The 22,176-nt window shown below is 35.2% G+C and overlaps 1 protein-coding gene across 4 annotated transcripts in view; it reads right to left on the bottom strand.

Annotated features, from left to right (window-relative positions):
• Positions 1-12,420: 12,420 nt before the first annotated feature.
• Positions 12,421-22,176, bottom strand: part of LOC143255011 (uncharacterized) — a 56,229-nt gene continuing 46,473 nt past the window's right edge. For 3 of the 4 annotated variants that reach the window (XM_076509999.1, XM_076510000.1, XM_076510002.1), the window contains one exon: positions 12,421-15,339. In XM_076509999.1, coding sequence (XP_076366114.1) covers positions 12,792-15,339 — 2,548 coding nt within the window. In that variant the 3' untranslated portion in view covers positions 12,421-12,791. The remainder of the gene's footprint in view (positions 15,340-22,176) is intronic. The other variant, XM_076510001.1, reaches the window with a different exon arrangement.

Here is a 22,176-nt window from a genome sequence, read left to right as displayed (position 1 = left end):
CCGGGTCTAAAGTATCCTACGCTGACGAAATTCTGTTGTTTGTTTTTTTATTCAACATTTAGTAGAAAGAAATCCTTCTGGAAGAACAGAGTAACGTCACGTGGTTACTTTAAAAGTGGTCTCGAGAGGATGACCTATGAGAAATTCGAAACAAATCGGAAAGTTCGGTTAGCATAGGATATGAAAAAACACATCGCTAAAGATCTTATTATTGAATTATGTTTAAAATAATTCGTTTATCGACAGGGCGTTTCTTGATGTGTAGTTGAGTAAAGTACAAAGTTACGTTCACAATGAGCTACCAGCGTTAGGTACCCACCACGGGTATCGAAACCCGGTTTTAACGTTATAAACACTTCAGACATATCGCTGAGTCACTGGGAGAAGGGAATCGGACTAAAGTTTTCACGTAAGTTTTTATATTTGCTCAAACAACTTCATTTTCAATAACGAGTGTTTGTGTTTCTTATCGGGCTATCGGCTGAATCAACCGAGAGGAATCGAGCTCCTGATTTTTAGCTTTCAATAACGAATAGTAAATTGATTTAATAATCACACTTGAAAATAAAATAAAGGTAAACGTAGAATTAATTTTCAAAATTGAACCTGTTATCGATATTGAATATTATTATCCCTTGTACTCTCTTACACTTCTCTGGAACAAAAACCTATTAGGTTAATAAACAAAATATATTATGTTTAAGAAAATCTTAAATTATATAAGATGTGTTTTAACTACAACAATCTTTACCTTATATTCTAAAGATAACAAACCAAAAATCTATCGATTTTTGATTCTGATTAATTTTATTAAATCCTGCAGTTCTATATTTTCCTTTTCAATGTGACAATCGATAGAAATCTATTAAATCTCTTTATAAAAATAAAATAGAGAACAACGTTTCGGCCATCTTAGGTCATCTTCACGTTAATAAAAAGAGTTTACAACTGACCGCTGCAGGGCATACGTCTTAGGGAAGAGAGATAAACGGGTACGGGATTGTAGGGGGTGTTGCAGTTGGATGTTATTGGATGTTAGGTTATTAATTAGATGTTCCTTAAAATTGGTTCAATTTTGGTTTTAGTTGTTGTATAAGTAGTGCTTCTTTGATTTTGTGTTTGTTTATATTTGTTTCCATACTTAATATCTGGGTGTTTTCTATGGTTATGTTGTGTTTATGTGTTTTGCAGTGTTCAAAAAACGTGTGAAGGTGTTTTTTATGTTCTTTGAATCTGGTTTACGCTTTTTCTACCCCTCGCTAGTGCAGCGATAAGTCGACGGATTTACAACGCTAAAATTAGGGGTGCGATTCTCCTCGGTGGGCTCAACAGATAGCCCGAGGTAGCTTTGCTATAAGAAAACACATACAGACTCCAACTATTTATTCTGATTTTTTTTCTCCAATACAGAAGTCGTGGCAGTTGTTGCATTGTATTTAATAAATTATGTTAGTGTTGTTTTTGTCAGTGTAGTTTTCATATAGTATGGACTTTAGTTTTGTACCTGGTTTTTTGAATAAATTTGGTGTTTACTGGAATGTTCTGATTTGTTATAAATTTTTTTTTCCAAATGTTGGTTATTTTTCGCTGATGCTGGAAATATATGGTATGCAGTAGTGTAAGGTTTTGTAGTTTACTGTATAATTTTTTCAACGGGTTTTGGAGGAAATTTGTTGTTGTTGATAAAGTGTTGTTTTATTTTGTTTATTTCATCGTTAATTTTATCGGGTGAGCATAGTTTTGTGGTTGTGTTTATTTGGTTTCTTAATATGTTGAGTTTTTTGTTTTGTTTCATGTGCTGAGTTCCCAGGGAATGTATAATCCAGTATGGGTGATTTTCTGTGGATTTCTGTTTTGAATTGTGTATCGATTCTTGTAATCTTAAGGTTGAGAAATGCTATTTGGTTAGTTTTTTTCCTGTTCACAGCTGAACTTAATATTGTCTTCTTCTCAATATATTAATTCAATATGTTGAAATATCTTGACTATTCTCATTTTACGACAACGTGAAAGTTTTCTCTTTAAGGTCGTTTGGACAGAATATTTATGATTAAACGAAATGTTAAAGACTTTCGAAACATTTTCTGCTACACTTGTATTTCTACAAGAGGCAATCGCCGGTCATTCAATAAAGGCACCCTAGTGGCACAGCAATATATGCGGACTTACAAAGCTAAAATCCTAGTTTCAATACCCGTGATGGGCAGAGCACAGATTGTGTAGCTTTGTGCTTAATTAAAAATCAAACATTCAACTGAGTTTCGTCAACGAGAAATTTGTTTGCTCGTAAAAGTGTAGAGAAACTTCAAATAAATACCGTTTAAAAATCTTAAAGAGTAGAATAAGTTTAAGTTTAGTCTTCCGAATTCTTAAATCCTCAATTTAAATAATTACTGTTAAGTAACCTGAGTATACGGAGAAGAAGATTTTTCTGAGTTTCTGAAATAAAATAGATACAGTTTCTACTTTTTACATCAGAAATTTACAACTCAAAATATCTTTCCAAAAAGTAACTTTGGTTTTAAATAATTAAGAAACATGAAAAGAAGTGCAAACAATCGGGAAGGTAAGGCTTTCCTTGGTGCAGTAAACAGATGGAAAGGAAAGTTTTCCTTAATGCAGTGTGGTAAGAATGGACACGCACTGTATTATAGTGTGCCACAAAACACCATGGGCGTTTGCTCTGATTGTTGGTTTCTATGTAAATGTTTGCTAAGATAAACACTGTGGAACAGGCAATATCCCCTTAACAGGCAACATTCCCTTGGGACAGGCTGGATCAATAAAACTCGATGTGTTATTTAGAGTTGGTTAAAAGGGGTGAATCAACTGTCACAAGAACTCCTTCGACTACTGCCTGAGATCAAATCAGATAACGATAAACGTGGCTTCAGTTATTCTAATGTTTGGATAACTTACTGCAACACTAAGTGGTGACGTTACTATATACTTTCGAAAGATACTGTTTTTGTTGTTAGACACAAAGTTACACAATGGGCTGTCTGTGATATGCCCACCACTAGTGTCGAAACCTGATTTATAGCTGTGAGAACCCTCAGCTGAACTACTGGGGAGAGAGTGCTTAAGAAAGAGAAAATGTATCTAATTCTTTACAGATTTTATCTATTTTTTGTTTATTTATTGGGCTGTTTTATTTAAAAGTTATTTTAATTTTTATCTTTGTTCTCTAAAATAGACAATAAAAATACTACCAAATGTATTGTAAGTTTTGTACATGTAGGTGTGGTTGCTGAGTAAAACTTTTTTATTTTATTTTTATTCCATTTTGTGTGTGTATGTTATATACTTGATGAAATAAAACTTCTCTTTTTATTTTTATATCTTACGAGAGCCGGACAAGGCCTAGAGGTTAACATGTCGGGCTGCAGATAAGAAGGTCCAGGATTTAATACGTGATGCCGCTGAACGCAATTTCAGTTGTAGAGGCATTACACAAAGTACATACAATCCAGTTATTTGGACAAAATCATAACGGTAGATGGTGTTGATGATAGACTGAATAGGCCTATATCCCTGCACTGTATGGGTCATTTAGCCCCCCCCCCCCCCCCCCCGAGACAGTTATACCCGAATACATCGAGTCCATATCCAACCCCAATACATCGGGTCCATTAACCCACGTATGGATAGGGCATAATTAAGGTTCAAAATAAAATTGCCAATTCTTTATTACACGATAAAATTAGATTAAACTTCTTGAGCAATTTATCGTATTAACATTTATCTGATGCTCGTTTATTTAAAAAATAAGTCACTCATTGTTCTTTGCAAAACTCCTTTATAAAAACAAACCAACCATTCACTGGTCTTAAGTTAACTTGCATATTGAAACAAAGCAACAATTCACTGGTCTTAAGTTAACTTGTACATTGAAATAAACCAAATGTTCATTAATCTTATTTCAGTATTTATATTTAAACTGGTAAAAAACCGTTAATGTATATCATCTGTGTTTTAAAAAATAAAAATATGGCTATCTCTACTCATTCTGCCAGTCTCCGAGCGTTGCTTTGCAGTTTACAGTCAATATACATAGGCAATATTGAGGTTAATCAAAACACTACTTGGCCGTTTACAATCAAATTAAACAAGCACCAGTGACGTTATGCATTGGACTTTTAAAGATTCGAACCATGGCACCCATACACTACTACTATAAGCTACATTCTGCACGATAAAACAATTTATACTCTTCAAAAAAAGAGACGCAAAAGGGATATTTTTGTTATTTTAAAGAGAAATATATGTAATAACGTTACAAGCTCAGAGTATGTGATATTACACGTGTTAAGGCACTGATTGTTAGACCAAAATGACAATAAAAGTTGTGCACTTTGAAAACGGAGGAAAACATCGGATTTTTCGCCAAAACGCATGCGTGTCCAATACATTTGTTTGAGAGATCTGCATGTTCTGCAAGTGCAACATGTGCAAATTCCCTATAAAAGTGACGGGTTCTCGGTTTCCATAGCTCAGTGTTAAGTCACCGACACGCAATACAGTTACGCCAAGACTGACTGAAGCAAAACGCAACAACGTCATTGGTCGCTTGGAAGCAGGCGAATCTCGATCAGATGTTCCAGAGCTGTGAATGTCCACCCAAGCACCATCACAAGGCTATGGAATCGTTACCAACAACATGGATCAACTCGTGACCGTCCACGATCTGGCAGACCTCGTGTGACCACGCCCGCACAAGATCGCAACATCCAGTTACGTCACCTTCGGGATAGGACCACCACTGCGACGTCTACTGCCTCAACCATACCAGAGCTGCGTAGGATTTCCGATCAGACCGTATGCAACCGTCGACGAGATTCTTAGGCCCTATGTGCAACCCATCATGGTGAACGTCAACGACGTTTTTCAACATGACAACGCCCGTCCTCACACAGCCCGATTCAGCACTGTCTTCTTGAGACACAACAACATCAACGTTCTTCCCTGGCCCTCCAGATCACCAGATTTAAACCCCATCGAACACCTTTGGGACGAGTTGGACCGACGTCTGCGACGGCAACAACCTCAACCGCAGACTCTACCTCAGCTTGCAGCAGCTTTGCAGGCTGAGTGGACAGCCATTCCACAGGATGTGATTCGTCATCTCATCGCTTCCATGGCCAGGAGATGCCAAGCAGTTATTGATGCTCTCGGGAGCATACTCGTTATTGACGTTGGGTGACGTTAACCTTTACCTAGTGAGCGTGGACTTCGCCTTTGCAGACTTTGGATGTTCAGCAGTGAATGTGCAAAGTTTCACACATGTCATACAGAACTACCCGGAATAAACTTGTTAACAATGTGTCTCATATTTTGCCTTTTGCGTTTCTTTTTTTTTGAAGAGTATATATTATTTTTGGTGGTAAATAAAAAGTTGATTGAAAGACTATAATGGTACTTAAAAAAACAGTATTTGTTTCACCTATAATTGCATGTTTTGATTAATCACATTCACTACAATTGATTACTAAAATATTATTGTTTAATTTGTTTTCGTAAACTGCACTAAAAATAAAAATTCTGCACTTCATTATGACTCAGTGGACGCTTTATCATATCTGATTGAACCTTCGATTTTGTTATCAATTCTAAAATACAACACAGCTTCCTCTACAATTTTAAAAAGAGCTAATTGTGGAATAATGATTAACGTTCCTAACTATGAATGAGAAAATTCCTGGTTTGCGTCCACAAAATAAAATGCCCTTGAGGTTGAGGTCACAAAAATCCCATTATCATATCTGAGACAAGTAACTCATTTTACCCTGATAACTAGCTCCATTATTCTGCTAATTTACCAATCAAAATTAGGACTTTAATTAGGGAGTATTTTGTACGAAAATCGCCAAACAAAGTTCTGTAAAATGTTTCTCATTTACTAAAACTCAACGATTTATTTTGTCAGATATTTCGAACATCAAACGAGTACCTGAGTCGAATTCCATACTTCCGACGAGAAACTGAATGATAAAACTACGCAGGATCATAAAATCTCTGTTTGGTTTATTTACAGGAAGTTAGTTTTACCTAAATTAAACACCTGTTGTTTCGTTTAAAATAAAAACTAAACTCTTTCCATGCAGAAATGCTCTTTAGCCAATAACTTGCTTTTGTTCTGGTGTTAAGAGTATTCGATAGTAAACCTAATGACATCACGCCTGTACAAACTTGATTAATTAATCCTCGCTTCCAGCAGACTCACATTCTCGGACCTAACGAGAAAAACTCCTGAAAACAAATGGATGTATAAATGTAAATAAAAATTAAATTAATTAATCCACTTGTGGGAGGATGAGCTGAGAAGGAATTACAACAGTGTTTTTGTTTTCAACACACAATAATGTATATGAGTAATCGAAAATATTGTTAACTATGTAGAAGCAGTGTTTTTGTCTTCAATAGACAAGAACGTATCTGAGTATTCAAAAATATTGTTACCTATGTAGAAGCAGTGTTTCTGTTTTCAACACACAAGAATGTATCTGAGTAATTGAAAATATTGTTAACTACGTAGATACATTATTTGTGATATATTTATTGAATAAAAACACATTCACACTTACAATAAACATGGAAGGTTAGAAACGCTAAGAATCATTTAGTCTTAGATAAAAAGCTATCACAAGTTGAACTCAGAGCAGAAGGAAACTTACTTCATTTCTATCTCTGATCCTTTTAAATATAAAGTGTTTTTTTTCAGGTTAAAATTCTAGCTAAATGCCTTTGGTTTAATAATAAACAAGGACCTTTATTTTGGAACAGATGAAGTGTATTGCCTTCTAAATTTGATATGAGTATCTATACATCTAATGTCTGTGATTTAATAATAAAAAGCCAAAGTTATATTGGATTTGATTTGGGTTTTATCTTATATGAGCATCCACAGACCTAATATATGTGGTTTAATAATAAATAACCACCAACCATTATGTAGGGTTTGATATAGCGTACTTCATTCTGCAAGCATCCATACATCTTTAGATGTATTTAGCTTGATACCAGCAGATAATACCAACGATTATGAGCATCCATGAAAAACACAATGAACTTTCCTGATTGTTTCTATAGTTACAGGTGTACGTGAGTAGCTTCATCTTGTGGTAGCTTTGTGTCTTATTCTCTTCTGTACCTTTTTTTAAAAGAAAGGAAAAAAAAGTCTTGAATAACGCGTTTTCATACAAGTTGATCGACACAAGAAATTAAAACATTATAATTTATAGTGTGTTGTAGTAACTATTCATTAATTTAAGTTAACCTTTTATAATTTATAGTGTGTTGTAGTAACTATTCATTAATTTAAGTTAACCTTTTATAATTTATAGTGTGTTGTAGTAACTATTCATTAATTTAAGTTAACCTTTTATAATTTATAGTGTGTTGTAGTAACTACACATTAATATAAGTTAACCTTTTATAATTTATAGTGTGTTGTAGTAGCTATATATTAACAGAAGTTAACCTTTTATAAGTTGTAGTAGCTATGCATTAGCATAAGTTAACCTTGTATAATTTATAGTGTGTCGTAATAGCTAAGCATTAATATAAGTTAACCTTTTATAATTTATAGTGTGTTGTAGTAGCTATGCATTAGCCTTTTATAATTTATATTAGTAGCTATGCATTTATAAAGTTATAGTGTTGTAGTAGCTATACATTAATATAAGTTAACCTTTTATAATTTATAGTGTGTCGTAGCAGCTATACACTAATATATGTTAGCCTTTTATAATTTATAGTGTGTTGTAGTAACTATTCATTAATTTAAGTTAACCTTTTATAATTTATAGTGTGTTGTAGTAACTACACATTAATATAAGTTAACCTTTTATAATTTATAGTGTGTTGTAGTAGCTATATATTAACCTTTCTTCTTGTACGTTGTTGATTCAAATAAATATATTATTTTAACCGAACAACTAACGTTTTCTGAAATATTCAAACATGATTGAAATGAAGCGTAATATTTTAAAGGATTTTAGTTCTTTTAATTAACTTAAAACATTTTTTATAAAATTAAATCAGTCGCCGTGGAATTTTAATTTTGTTATGTTGATTTAACACACTGTCCTTTTCTCTCTCATCATTAATAATTCCTCGGTAGACTCTATATGTAGAGATGGCCAAGGTATGCAATAGGCTAAACACAAAAATGCACAGTATAAACTAACAGTGACAGAGAGTTTTACTTTAAGATGGTTGCCACTCACTTTCAGTTGTTTCTATGCCCAAGAAGCCTGAAAACGAGGTTAGAAACCATCGCTAAGATACCAAACCAGAGAATGACCAGCCAACCAAACTATTCATGTTTCTTCTTGTTTTAGTCGAGATACCTCTACAACTGTTTTGTCTCTAGCACCAGTTTAAGCCTAAATCCACTCTGCTTATGGGCAGTTTACGGTGTCATCGCTTAGTCGTAATAACTAGTAGTAATTAAAAGAAATCGTAATTGTAATGTAAACAACGTTATTATTTTTTACCCCTTGTAGTTGGCTTCTGTCCCGATATCTGGTGTTTTGTTAAAAAACTTATGTACAAAATGAATCAGAAGTTAAAAAACAATAATAAATGAATATTAGACAATGTAACATGTAAAATACTCATTGCTTTTTACACTATTCAGTCGATCTCTTCAGAAAACTAACCGTTCTATTATGCACGAAGAGAAGGCGTGTAAAAACCCAGTACACACATAATATTAAATATTATTACTCACATCTCTGTGTTCTTCTTTTCATTAATTTTGACACTGCCATCCCTCCATCATTTTACAAAATTTGTTTTCTTTGTTTTATTAGTACTCATACTGAAATTTTGTCTATTATTCGGGTTTTTCTCTCAATTTATTAATATAATAAATCGTATTATATTAATTTATATTTATATTATATATTAATATAATAAATTGAGTGTCATGTTGACGTCATATATTTTTTGTATCTATTTTTCTCGCTAAATTTGTCTAAAACAACAACAATAAAACAGTTATTAATCAGTGAATCAGGTACAGAAATTGTCACTTAGGGTTAAGATATTGTTTTATTCTCATATCACCTACTTACCTCGGCACACGTTACTTTCTATAGGAAGTTTGTTTTTGAAATTTGCGCAAAGCTACACGAGGGCTATCTGCGCTAGCCGTCCCTAATTTAGCAGTGTAAGACTAGAAGGAAGGCAGCTAGTCATCACTACCCACCGCTAACTGTTGGGCTACTCTTTTACCAACGAATAGTGGAATGGACCATCTCATTATAACGCCCCCACGGATGAAAGAGCGAGCATGTTTGGTGCGGTAGGATTCGAACCCGCGATCCTCAGATTTCGAATGGAGTGCCTTAACCACCAGGCCATGCCGGGCCTCATAGGAAGTAATCTTATATCCTGACCTTAAAAACATATAATGTAAAAAAAATACTTATCAGAACCGCTGAATTAAACCATTCACATTATTTTATAGACAATAGAGTCCCTCAGCAACAATTGCTTAAATAATTACAATATTGATCATCGTTATTTAACAATTTTTTACATAACTCTGTATTATTATAATTGAAGGGTCCTTGTAGCCAAAAATTGTCATAGACCTGCAAACAAATTAATTAATGAATAATTCAGAAATCTGTTTATAAACTTAACACTTAAATACTTCTTAAAATCTTAAATATTTCTTTACCACTAAAATAACACAGATAGCCTATTGTGTAGCTATGTGCTTAACTACAAACAAATATCATTAACATCGAACTTTCAAAACTCATAACCAAGTTTTTATTTTTACTTCTCTTAGCAAAACCTTTTTGGTAATCATATCTTTAGAGGTCAATTTTCCTAGCCAGTGTAACGCAATGACACATATTATTATTTAACATTATAAAATATTTTTTTAAAATTATAAAGTGTGTGTTATTTATAGACAGCGTGGTATATTGAGTGTAAATAGATGTGCAAGGGTAAAGCACCTTTCAAATATTATTATATGTTTCAGTGATAAGTTCACGAGACTCGTTTCATTCATTTTATCAGTACAGTATACTTTTTCTGCAGAAGTTTAATTTGGTCACTTTCAAGTCTAATGTGTGGCAGTCAATTTTTAACAGTTTGATTGAGTTTGGTCGCCTTCACGTTTAGTGTGACAGTCAGTTTGTGTTTAGTAGTGTGGTTTAAGTTTGGCCATCCTCTAATTTGATATGATGTTAAATCATCTTTTTATAATTTAGACCAGTACAGTAACCATTTACTTATCCTGGAGTTAAACTTGGCCATCTTTACCGTTTGTTTAATTTGGTCATTTTCAAGTTTGGTATAATAATAACAAGCCATATTCTGATAACTTTTGTTAGTTTTATAACCAGTGGCCTATCCTGTAGATAAATTTGCCTGTCTTTACTTTCGCTAGTCATAGTTTGCTTAAGGACTCAGCAGATAGCCTGATGTAGCTTTCCCATAAGAAAAAAACACACACACACAGTTTGTTTAGTTTTACAGCCTTTGATTTTTGAGACAACAAACAAATATATTTAGGCCTAAGTGTATATTCATTTCAATGCTGAAATATATGCGATGTTGTTTGTGTTTTATTACCACAGCACTAAAATACATTTTGAAAACAAGAACTTTCAATTTCCTCGATTCTTTACCAGTCGGGTCGGCATGGCCAGGCGGTCAAAGCACTCAATTCATAATCCGAAGGTCGCGGGTTCGAATCCCCGTCACACCAAACATGCTCGCAGTCATGGGGGCGTTATAATGTGTGGTTAATCCCACTATTGGTTGGTAAAAGAGTAACCCAGGAGTTGGCTGTGGGTGGTGATGAATAGCTTTAGTCTTACACTGCTAAATTAGGGACGGTTGACGCAGATAGTCCTCGTGTAGCTTTTCGCGAAAAACGAAACAAAAATAAACAATCTTTGCCAGTAGTTTTCACACCCCATAGTTTCTAGATGAAGCAGACGTTTTACTTCGCACGTGAAGAATTAGCAGTACGAGTTTGTTCTTAGGAAAAATAATTTCTAACTAGTATTTTTTTTTATTTCTATAAATTCAATATTCCTAAACGGTGATGGCCAAAGACAAGGTGATTGAATATGCAGGTTATTATCAAAGGTCGTGAACATCTTTCTGTGTTTGTAAAGAACTAGTTTTTTGTGAAGCTAACCCCAAACATCCATCTCGGGTGTATATCCAACTAGAAATATAGAAATCAATATTTTGCAAGTTTAAAATAACGAATATTACTCATCAGCTTATAAATGTTTACCAGCCACAGAAGTTAACATACAAATATGGCACAAAAATACAGATCGGCTTGGAGTGGCTTACCATTTAAGATTTTAAATTCTTAACATAGACCAATATGAACAAGAGCAGTTTATTATGAGTGAATCCACGCGTCACAAAAATTTAGTATTCTGTAAGTTAGCACAAACGTTGAAGTGTTTACGTCTTAGCACTTACATTTATGTTTGTGTGCTTCAATTTTTCTCGTTGTTGCAATATTTAGATGCGTTTGTGTTAGTCTCAAAGTAGAACTGCTTACATTTGTACACGTGTTTGTATTTCTTGTGTGACGAGACATTCCACACTTTGCTATTATTGTTATTTGTACTGTACTACAAGAAGATTATTAGTAAAACTATTTTCCTGACAATGGTAACAATAGTTTGGTCGGTTTGTTAATGGGAGCGGTATTTAACAACGTAAAGCACGATGCGTATCAGGAGATATCATGTTGACTTAACCCTAACTAATTCATGATGACGAGAAACCCACTTGAAGTAAAAATATATCTCAGGACGGCTGGTATGGGTATTACACTTTTACTAACAAAGCACAGAACAAGGTTTTGACCTGAAGATGACCTAAGAAGGTCGAAACGTAGTTCTCTGCTTTATTAGTAAAAGTGTTAATACCCATACCATCCGTTCTGAGATATATTTTAACCCTAACTAGTTCTGTAGTTAACGTTAAAGTTTTACCAAACTTTATACTTGTGTTTCTTGTAAAACTCAGCCCTAATATGTTCACTTTACCGTATCAAATTTGTGAGATTATAGATGGAGCTGTATAAATACTGTAAACGAACACCAATATTTTTGTTATGTGTTTAACCTGACAACTTACGTCGAAAAAAGGTGAATAAACACAATATTATTTGTTTAGTATATTTGACTTTGAAATACCTGCGACCTCATATCTTGTCTTTCATACTGGATACACAATTATCTATATAAAACCGATACATTGCCTTAAATATACTGCTTTATCGTTTTGTTTTTATACCAAAGTCGCGTTAGGTTCTCTGCTATGTCCTCCGCAGGGAATCGACACCCGGTGTTTAGCGTTGTAAGTTCGTAAATGTATTACTGTCCCATCATGGGGGTGGGGACAAAAATGCATGGCAGATATTTGTTTTACTTTATTATCAGTACTAAACAGTTAAAATAGAAACTGTGGTTTATAATAAAGTAAAATATGAAGATATATATATATATATATACATTCAGTGGTGGCGCATAATATTACTAGTCTGGTTACAAGACGGTCATCACGTTTAACGTCTGTTTGTTTTCATGCAACTATGTGAGACAAGATATCAACACTTTCTTTGAGCTCTGATATACGAACGTTAAACGACAAACCTCTTACGAAATAGATTATCGATAATTTAAGACAGTCGCTGAGGCAAAGTTATTTCATAACGTAAAACAGAACTAAAGTACGACTTTTATCACAGTTAGTGGAAATCCAAGAACTGGAGAAAATATGTTTACAGGTTAGTACTTTAAATACTGGTCGTCTTGGGCTCGACACCGGTTGCCCATTTCAAAGTGATCAACGGTTTCGTGATGCTCGTGCTTCTGGCACCTGACAATAACCGCCAAAAGAACCAATACCAGGAGAAATAGAGTGACGCCACCTCCGGCAGCGACGTACAACAAAGGAAACCGGTGACAGTGTTCGGCTGCCTCGTCGTAACCTGCCGGACAGTGTTCTTTCCCATCACACCAGAGGTCAGGGCTGATGCAGGCGTTTATCTCTGGGCACCTGAAGAGGCAGTTGATCTTTCTTAAGGACTGTCCCGTATTTCTCTTCATGAAGGGTTTTGTCACCTCGTCCCATTCCACGCGCACTGTCTGGGGTTCTTTAATGAAAGCTTCAAGAATGATATGACTTGGTTCTTGTGCCAAGAGATCACGTGAGTGAGACACTACGCCTTCGATATACCTGGAAGGCAAGAATACTTTACGTTCTGTAGCATTTTCGTTAATACATATTGTTGAGTCCGCCATATTACTGACCTCCGAGTAAGCTTTGAGCACGTTACTCGAGCCACATTTCGTTGACCCGTTCGTTCCTCTGAACGTCAGGTAAAAATGTTTCCCCACACTAGTTGTCAAAGTCCATCTACAACGAAACTGGCCATATTTCAGTAACATTGAGCTGGAAACAGTAAAAGTGAGTATTCCTTTAGAACCGTGTCTTTCATTTGATGTTGCGTCACAGACTGGAAAAAAGAAGAATTCAAAGTTTGCCTCAAAATTAAAATTTCGAAAGTCCTGTAGAGAATTCATGCCTTTTACAGTAAAAATCACTGAAACATTGTTACCAAGAGACGTCAGTTCGACTGGATTATGGACTAATGGTGTCAAACTTATGTTACAGAAACAGCCGATCGACAGCTCAACTCCCTGCCAGTTTTCAACAACTTTTATGAAAGAAAGAGGCCCATTGTGAGTTTTGATGATTTCACAAGTTCTTTCATGAGACACGTTATCTACTACTGTTTTACACGATGATGAAAAGAGTTGCAGGCTTTGAAAGGCAAGTTTAACTCTACTTGAGCCTTTTCCTTGAAGATTATACCGACAAGAAACGTCGCTACGACCACCTCTCCCAAAATATAAGACATTCCGCGGGGAAAATATGTTACCTTTACTTGAACTCTGGCTCTTCACAATCCGATCACAAAGTGAGGATGGAACCGCCACACCCGGTTGGCGCGTATCTACAAATTCATATCTAGCCATAAATAAAGGTTGAACAGCTGGGATTCCTGATGTCTTCGGATAATGTAGTCGCAGCACCAGCTGTGGTCCCTTGGAAAAGTAGCTTTCTTCTGGAAAACGACAGGGATGGAGGGGGATTAAATTGGGGGCATCTGTGGCACGGGCACATAGTCGTGGGAAGCTTTTCTCACAGTAAGTATGATTATTCTTAACGGAATTGAATTCGGAAATTCCAAAATAATCTGGAGAAGCTGAACCTAAAATCTCCATACGACCAGTGTCGCAATGTTCTGTGAGTGACCACGGATGTTTGTCCTCCACCATATATGACATTAGATACATCCACACACGATCAGACGGATTTCTTCCTCTCAGAATGTAAGTGCACGTAGTTTGGGGTGATACCGTGTGTTGAGGGTTCCGAATAATTCCCGAAGTCTTGTGTGATCCATCCAATAAAAATTTACAGTTATTTCCCGAGATCCGCCAGAGGGGACTCTTAACAAATCTAACTTGAGCTTCAATCTCAAGTCTGGAATCATGTAGGCGTTGATAGGGGGCGCTGATCAGCTGTATCAGAACGCTGGAGTGGCTAGATATTATTGGTGGAAGAGGACCCGAACCACAGAACTCTGTAAGTATTGTTGATGTAGATGTGGAACCATCAAAGACACGCACCATATCTTGGGAACAATCAGTAGTTAGTAAACTACTGGATATTGCCCCAATACCTGAGTGTCCATTATCAATAGAAATTTTATATTCATTATCCTGTCTCAGGACAATCTGCGCCTGCAGTCCTTTGGGAATATTTCTCTGTTTGATTAGGTAGAGACACGTGAAATTTGGTAAAAACGTGCCAGGAAAATTGGGAGACCTAATAACACATATTTTATTGGCGCAGTCTTGGTATTCTACATTACAAAAAGAATTTGGTATTGATTTCCCAAAATCCTTGATGTCATCTTTCCGAACTTCTAGGTTTGTCCTCTTTGTCATAAATTTATATGTAAGGAAGACGTTAAAAGACTGGGAGCGCCAAGATGTCCGACTTGGCATAAAAATGGCCAACGTGACGTTGTTTCCGCTTGAGAAATAGTTGACACTTTGACCTGCCATCTGGCCACAAAAAAATCCAAAATGGGGTGTGTTTCTTCCTGTGAGGTTATACAAGTTGGGCAACATTCCGTTAGTCTGTTTGATTGCAGAGACGAGTTGACTGAGACCACGTGTTTGTTGGTGATTGATATCTCCTTCTGTGCTCTTATAGTCAATAACCTGAAGGTGGCCTCCGTAGCACGTGGGGCTGGAGCTACTGGTAAGGAAAGAAGAAACGTCATTAACACCAGTTAACCATTGAGAAATAGATAAAATTACAAACTGTAAGTTCTTTAAACATAACAATGATGTCAAACAAGGTTTAAACATTTATTTTTTGTTTCATCTACAATATGATGAATATGTTTATTAAATGGATCACAAGCTATTAAATCTAGAAATAAACAAAATACTTATACCAGCTTTATTCTAATCTATTTAACCTGTCTTTAAAACAATAGAAACATTTTGGTTTACAGTAACAACAACACAATGAGAAAGAATGCATCAGTATTTTTGGAGTTGAGGTGTAAAACTAGATCAGTATTTTTGGAGTTGAGCAAAAATGGACTAGTATTCTTGGAAATGAGGTGTAAAAATCGATCAGTATTCTGGAGTTGAGGTGTAAAACTGGATCAGTATTCTAGGAGTTGAGGTGTAAAAATGGATCAGTATTCTTGGAGTTGAAATGTAAAACTGGATTAGTATTGTTGGAGTTCAGGTGTAAAATTGATCAGTATTCTTGGAGTGAAGGTGTTTTTCTTGAACTAACGTTAAAAACAATTATAGCAGAAAGAAAAACATCAAACGTTTTTGGTGAGCGGCTTTAAGTAATTTTAGAAGAGTGACTATTTGAACTATTTCGTCTGTACATTAATTTTCAATTAACTTTCTGCAAGGTTTGTAACTAATATAATATTCGAACATTTTTCACAACAAATGTTGTCAGAATAAATATAGAGAAATTCGTTTCAAAATCAATAAAGTGATAAGATGGCTAAAATGTCTCTTTCTAGGTTGGTCAGTTATTGTTATCGAATGTTATGTTTGTATAATTCTTATTGCTTCTCGGCTCGGCAAGGCCAAGCGTATTAAGGCGTGCGACTCCTAATCTGAGGGTCGCAGGTGCGCATCCCCATCGCGTCAAACATGCTCGCCCTTTTAGCCGTGGGGGCGTTATAATGTGACAGTCAATCCTACTATTCGTTGGTAAAAGAGTAGTCCAAGAGTTGGCGGTGACTGGCAATGATCAGCTGCCTTCCCTCAAACCTCACACTGCTAAATTAGGAACGGCTAGCGCAGATAGCCCTCATTTAGCCTTGACCGAAATTTAAAAACAAACAGTTATAAGATTTTACGACACACACACCCATACGACCCCCTTGCATTCCAGTTACTAAAATCACAATTAGAAGATAGTAATCGTACTTATTCTATATGAATAAATGCATTGTGGGTTTTATGACTCCTATATCGAGAAATTAGGCGTGACATGACGCAACACCCAGACTTTTATATATGTTAGATACATATTACCAAACGGTTTTATTTGAACATTTTTATTATAATGATAAGTTTAAGTGTAACTACGTACTGATTTTATTTATTGAACATTATTTATTAATCGAGATTTAAAAACTGTGTCCGTGCGTCAAGATATGTGCTGTACAAAAAAGAAAAAAAGGTGTAAACTATAGGTTTTAATGTTTACTATTTAGATAAATATCGTTCCCCGGGAAGCAGCTGTAAGTTTATGGACTTACAACGCTAAAATTTGGGGTTCGATTCCTCGTGGTAAACACAGCAGCCAATCCAATGTGGCTTTGTTCTAGAAAAAACAAGCAACATCAAAACAACTATTCTGGTTAATAGTATCTATAGTAACAACGTTTAGTTATCATACTATCAGGCTTTGCGATGTACTGGATGATGAACCATCATAACACCACAAGTTGCCCTGAAAAACACAGTATCACAAAGTGCCCTGAAACCCGAACACCATAAGTTGTCCTGAAACTAAAGGCCCGACAACTACATGCTCAACTTAAAAACTTTTATCTTGCCATATTAACAACGGCAGTTTTAAACTCTTAATAACACTAGGTGTGTAATACGATTTCCAAAGGCATTAATGACCTAAACATTTTATTATTCCTGTCTAAATTAGTACTCATTAAACTTTAAATTTAAAAGTAAATTGATTTGTAAACATTAGATGAATATTGGTGAATAAATCGAATAAAGCTTTTTAATGAAGTGGCTCGAATAATAGTGATATAAACTTTAAGTACAGTATAAGTTAGTGCTTTACCAACACTTATCACAGTGTACGGATGTTAAGAACATCTTATAACAATATGCGTGTAAAATGTCTTTCTGCTTTTAGCGACATCTAATGGTCTTCTGAAAAATGAAAAAAATCAATAAATAGTCTTAGTTCTGTATGTTGTTTGGAACAGTTAAGTTTGTTTTTGCCCTTTGTGCCTGGTGGTTCAGTGGAAAGATTTATAAATTATAATGCTAAAGTTAGAGGTTCGATCTCAACAGTGGCACAACGCATATATACATATATACCCGTTGTACAACGCGATTGGTAATAAATATTTTTTACTTATCTGTATAATTGTCCTTTGTTGTGTCAGCGGTAAGTCTTGGTAACTATGTCTCCAAAATACGGAGTTCGATTCTCTGCGACGGACAGAGCACAGATAGCTATTTGTGTAGTTTTGTACTAAAAAACAAACACTACCTACCACCATCAGTACACTTCATCAGTTCGCTATCGTTAAATAATAAATCGATTTCTTTTTAATATTTAAGATTTTGTCCACAAGGATTACTTACTGCAATCCACAAATTGTTGTTCTTATTGTATTGAATTAAACACAAAGCTACACAATGAGCTATCTGTGTTCTGCCCACTACAGATATCGAAACCCGGTTTTTAGCATTGTAGTCCGCAGACATATATGTCGCTCTGCCACTGGAGGGTCATCTACAAATCACAGCAATGCTGAAAAGTTGAGCATAACGTGTTTTAAGCATGATTAAACTCCCCCGGGGAGTCAACCGTGTATTTACAGACAACGCAAAAAACTGAGGTTTGATTCTCCACAGTGGCCACAGCAGAGAGCTCAGTGTGACTTTTTAAATAAAACTCGTACAAAAGTATCATTACTTCATACCGCTAACCAATGTGATATATATTTTAAGCTAGTTTGATATAGAAGTTTTCGAATTAACCAGATACCAAATGAAATTAAAACATCTTAAGAATACGTTTTGTAAAAAATATTGTCTGAAAGAGAGAGCCAGTCAAAATGGATTGGAATTTTTTTTACTAATTGAAATATAACATTAAAACAAGTATTTTGGTCGTGATTCAGTTATTTTTGTTTTCTTTGCAGGTCTAAAATCCGTTCGTTTCTTATTCATAAAATATAGCTTGAAACGTTTGACTGGTTTCATAGAATGGATGAAGTTTTCCGAAATATTTCAGGTGTTGTGAAAAGTTTCCACGTTTACAAGCTTCAGTTATTTTCCCCTGGTAGATATTTTCAGAACTAATTCACATATGGACCGCTTCAACATCGGAAATTTTGTTGATATATTGTCGAAATAAAAATGCCTTGATAAACTACAATTATTCTTTGCTTATTTAAATATCAACCTATAATTAAATCTTTTCGTTTGAATTTCGAAACTACGACAATCTTCCGTAATTAATGGATCAATTATTAAATATATGGCCCCATTTCTGAACATTTCAGAAAATTCGCGTCGAACTCTTAATGCCGCAAAACAGAGAGATAAGTATAAGCAGGAAGCTGTTTAGCTTATAAAACAAACAAACGCGAAGCAATTGTTGTACAAATAGTTAAATAAACTGTGCGAATTTCAACTTTAACAACAGAGAATCCTCAGTAGCCGCGGCATTTGAAATTATTTTAGGCAGAATTAAAGTAAATTAATCTATGAGGCCTTGAGCGTGATGAGGTTTAACCTCCTGAGAGAGAAACTGCAATTAGATCTCAAATCGATCAAGAGGTGACGGAGCTATCAGCTTAAAACTTGTACTTGAAAAACTAAGAGTCATTCTATGAGCCACTATATTGCGGCTAAAAAAGACCTTTTACTGAAACAAAATAGAGATAATCTCTCCTAAAACAAGACAGGCAGAAAAAATAATGTAGGTAAATTGCTTTAATCTTCAGAAAGCACGTAGGTTAATATAATAATATAATATAATAGGCTGAAAGGGCGAGTATGTTTGGTGTGACGGGAATTCAAACCCGCGAATCTCGGAGTACGAGTCGAGTGTCTTAACCACCTGGCCATGCCAAGCCCATAAAAACGAAAAATGTATAAATGATGTTATTTTAAATGTTTGTTTGTGTGTTTTTGAATTTCATTCAAAGTTACTCGAGGACTATCTAAGCTATCAGTCCCTAATTTTGAAGAGAGACTACAAGCCAGGCAGCTAGTCAAACCCACCAACCGCAAACCGTTTTACTACTCTTTGTGCCAAATAAATATGGATTTAACCGGCATATTATGACGCTCCTATCGTTGGAAAAGGCTGGTATATTTAAAAAAGAGATTGGAACCCTAACCACCAGGTCATTCTAGACCTTACTTTAAGTGAAACATCTTATTAAGACGCGTATTATTAGACACTTTGTGGAGGTTACAGTGTGTTTCACAGATACACTGCTGGCCAAAATCTTAAGACCAATAAGCATAAAGAAAAAAATATGTATTTTGCGTTGTTAGACTCAACCACTTATTTGAGTAGAAATTTGAAATATGAAAATAAGAAAAGGGAAAATAAAAAACTTTTTTAGCATTTAATAGGGAAAATGTGAACACTATGAAATTAGCCTAAATACTAGCTGGTCAAAAGTTTAAGACCATACCAAAACAAAGTCCTAAACAGGGTAGGAAATGCCCAACAAGAGGTCTCAGTAGTGAGTTACACGGCCGTCATTGCGAATAACATCAAACATTCACTTTGGCATGGTCGATATAAGCGTTTGCAGAAGGCTGGCTGGAATATTATTCCAAGTGGTGAAGATGGCTTCACGAAGATCATGCACTGTTTGGAATTGACGTCCATTTCTATAGACTTCCCTTGCCATCCACCTCCAAACATTTTCAATGGGGTTCAGTTTGGGCGAACACGCTAGATGGCCCAAAAAAATCACGTTATTCGCCATGAAAAAGTCCTTTCTCCTGCGGGCATTGTGGATTGCAACGTTATCTTGCTGATAGATCCTCGACATAAGCAAGGGCCTTCAATCAATAAGAATGCTCTCTCCAACATTCCAATGTACCAACTGCTGTTTGACGCCTCTGCATAAATTGAAGCTCCATTGTTCCATGGAAGGAGAAAACACCCCAGATCATGATGGAACCTCCTCCACTGTATCGTGTAGTAAATGTCTCGGTGGGATATCCTTATCGTGCCAGTAACGTTGGAAGCCATCTGGACCAACCAGGTTAACTTGTTTCTCAATAGAGAACATAACCTTCGTCCACTTTTCTAAGTTTAACCGTACTGTTTTGTTGTGTGGAAGGAGGCGTGGCCTTTGAAGACATTTACGGTTTTTAAAGCCTTTCTCTCGTAGATGCAGCCTTATTGTTCTTGAGCTGCATTTTGCGTCCGTAAGGGCTTTCATCTGGTTCGACGATCGGTTGGTGTCTTGCCGGGTCAACCCGTCGAATGTTCCTGCTGAACACCGGCGAAATTTTCTTGGGCCGACCGCTTGAAATTCTCGTTCTGTATCCCTCAGGGTCTTTCAGGAAATTTGCAACAGCAGTTTTACTACGCCCAGTCTCACCAGCGATGGCACGTTGAGAGAAACCTTGCTTTTGCAGCTCGACAATTCTGCCACGTTCAAACTCTGTCAACTTTTTAGCCTTTGCCATGTTTTTATCCAATGTAACACAGGAGATGTCAGTGGGAAATGTTGACAACGCTAAAGCTTGAACAAAAATGATTAAATTTCGTTACGTGCTTACCGATTAACGCTTTGTTTCAGTATGGTCTTAAACTTTTGACCAGCTAGTATTTAGACTAATTTCATAGTGTTCACATTTTCCCTATTAAATGTTAAAAATGTTTTTTTTTCCCCTTTTCTCGTTTTCATCTTTCACAGCTCTTCTCAAATAAGTGGTTGAGTCTAACAACACAAAATGCATATTTTTTCTTTATGTTCATTGGTCTTAAGATTTTGGCCTACATAAAACATTTGTAACTGATACATACATATATACACGTCTAAAATCATACATCTTATGTTACATCTGTATATCTATGTGTGTATATAAATGACAGACAGACTGTTTTGGTGTGATAGGTAAAACTTGTATATAAAAGATATCAACTTGTTTTTAGAATTAAGAAGCCTAATATTATATTACTAGAACGTGTATACATTCCTTTCCGTAGCAATGAGGAAAATGTAAAAGCTGTTTACCGAGCGTTATGACGTCATAAGGGAAATCTTTGTTCAACTTGAATATTTTTTGTCGATTTGTGTAATAAAATTTTCAGGTTTTTATCAAATATTTCAATACAGTTTAATATTTTATTCCAGAATGTAAAAACTTCACAATTTTCAGCTTAAAAATTAAAAAATACTGATATGGTACTCTAGAAAAACATTTTTTATATTCACGCTTTGAGGTTGACACAGATTTATGGCCAGAAAATTTGCATCACCTTAAAATTTTGGAAATGAGACAATTTTAAAACATGTTAATATATTTTAAATTTTTTATTTAATGTTATTTAATCAAAGAACCAACAGAATGTTACAGTGAAAGTACATTGTAATAGCGTGACTTACGCCTTTCAGTGCAATCGATGGGTTTTTAAGACGTAGTCATCTCAAGCAAAGGTTCAGTGAGGATTGAATCCTCTTTAAGGTCAGCGTCCCCTAAACTTGGATCCGCGTGTCATGTCCAAAATTTTATAAGAATTCCTTTTTTAAAAAAATATTTTTCTTAAAATTATATTTATCTTTAATTGTGGAATGCAGCGATTTTCATC

The sequence above is a fragment of the Tachypleus tridentatus genome, chromosome 7, assembly GCF_004210375.1.
Source record: "Tachypleus tridentatus isolate NWPU-2018 chromosome 7, ASM421037v1, whole genome shotgun sequence".
Classification (NCBI taxonomy): domain Eukaryota; kingdom Metazoa; phylum Arthropoda; class Merostomata; order Xiphosura; family Limulidae; genus Tachypleus; species Tachypleus tridentatus.
This window is presented reverse-complemented; position numbering and strand designations above follow the sequence as displayed.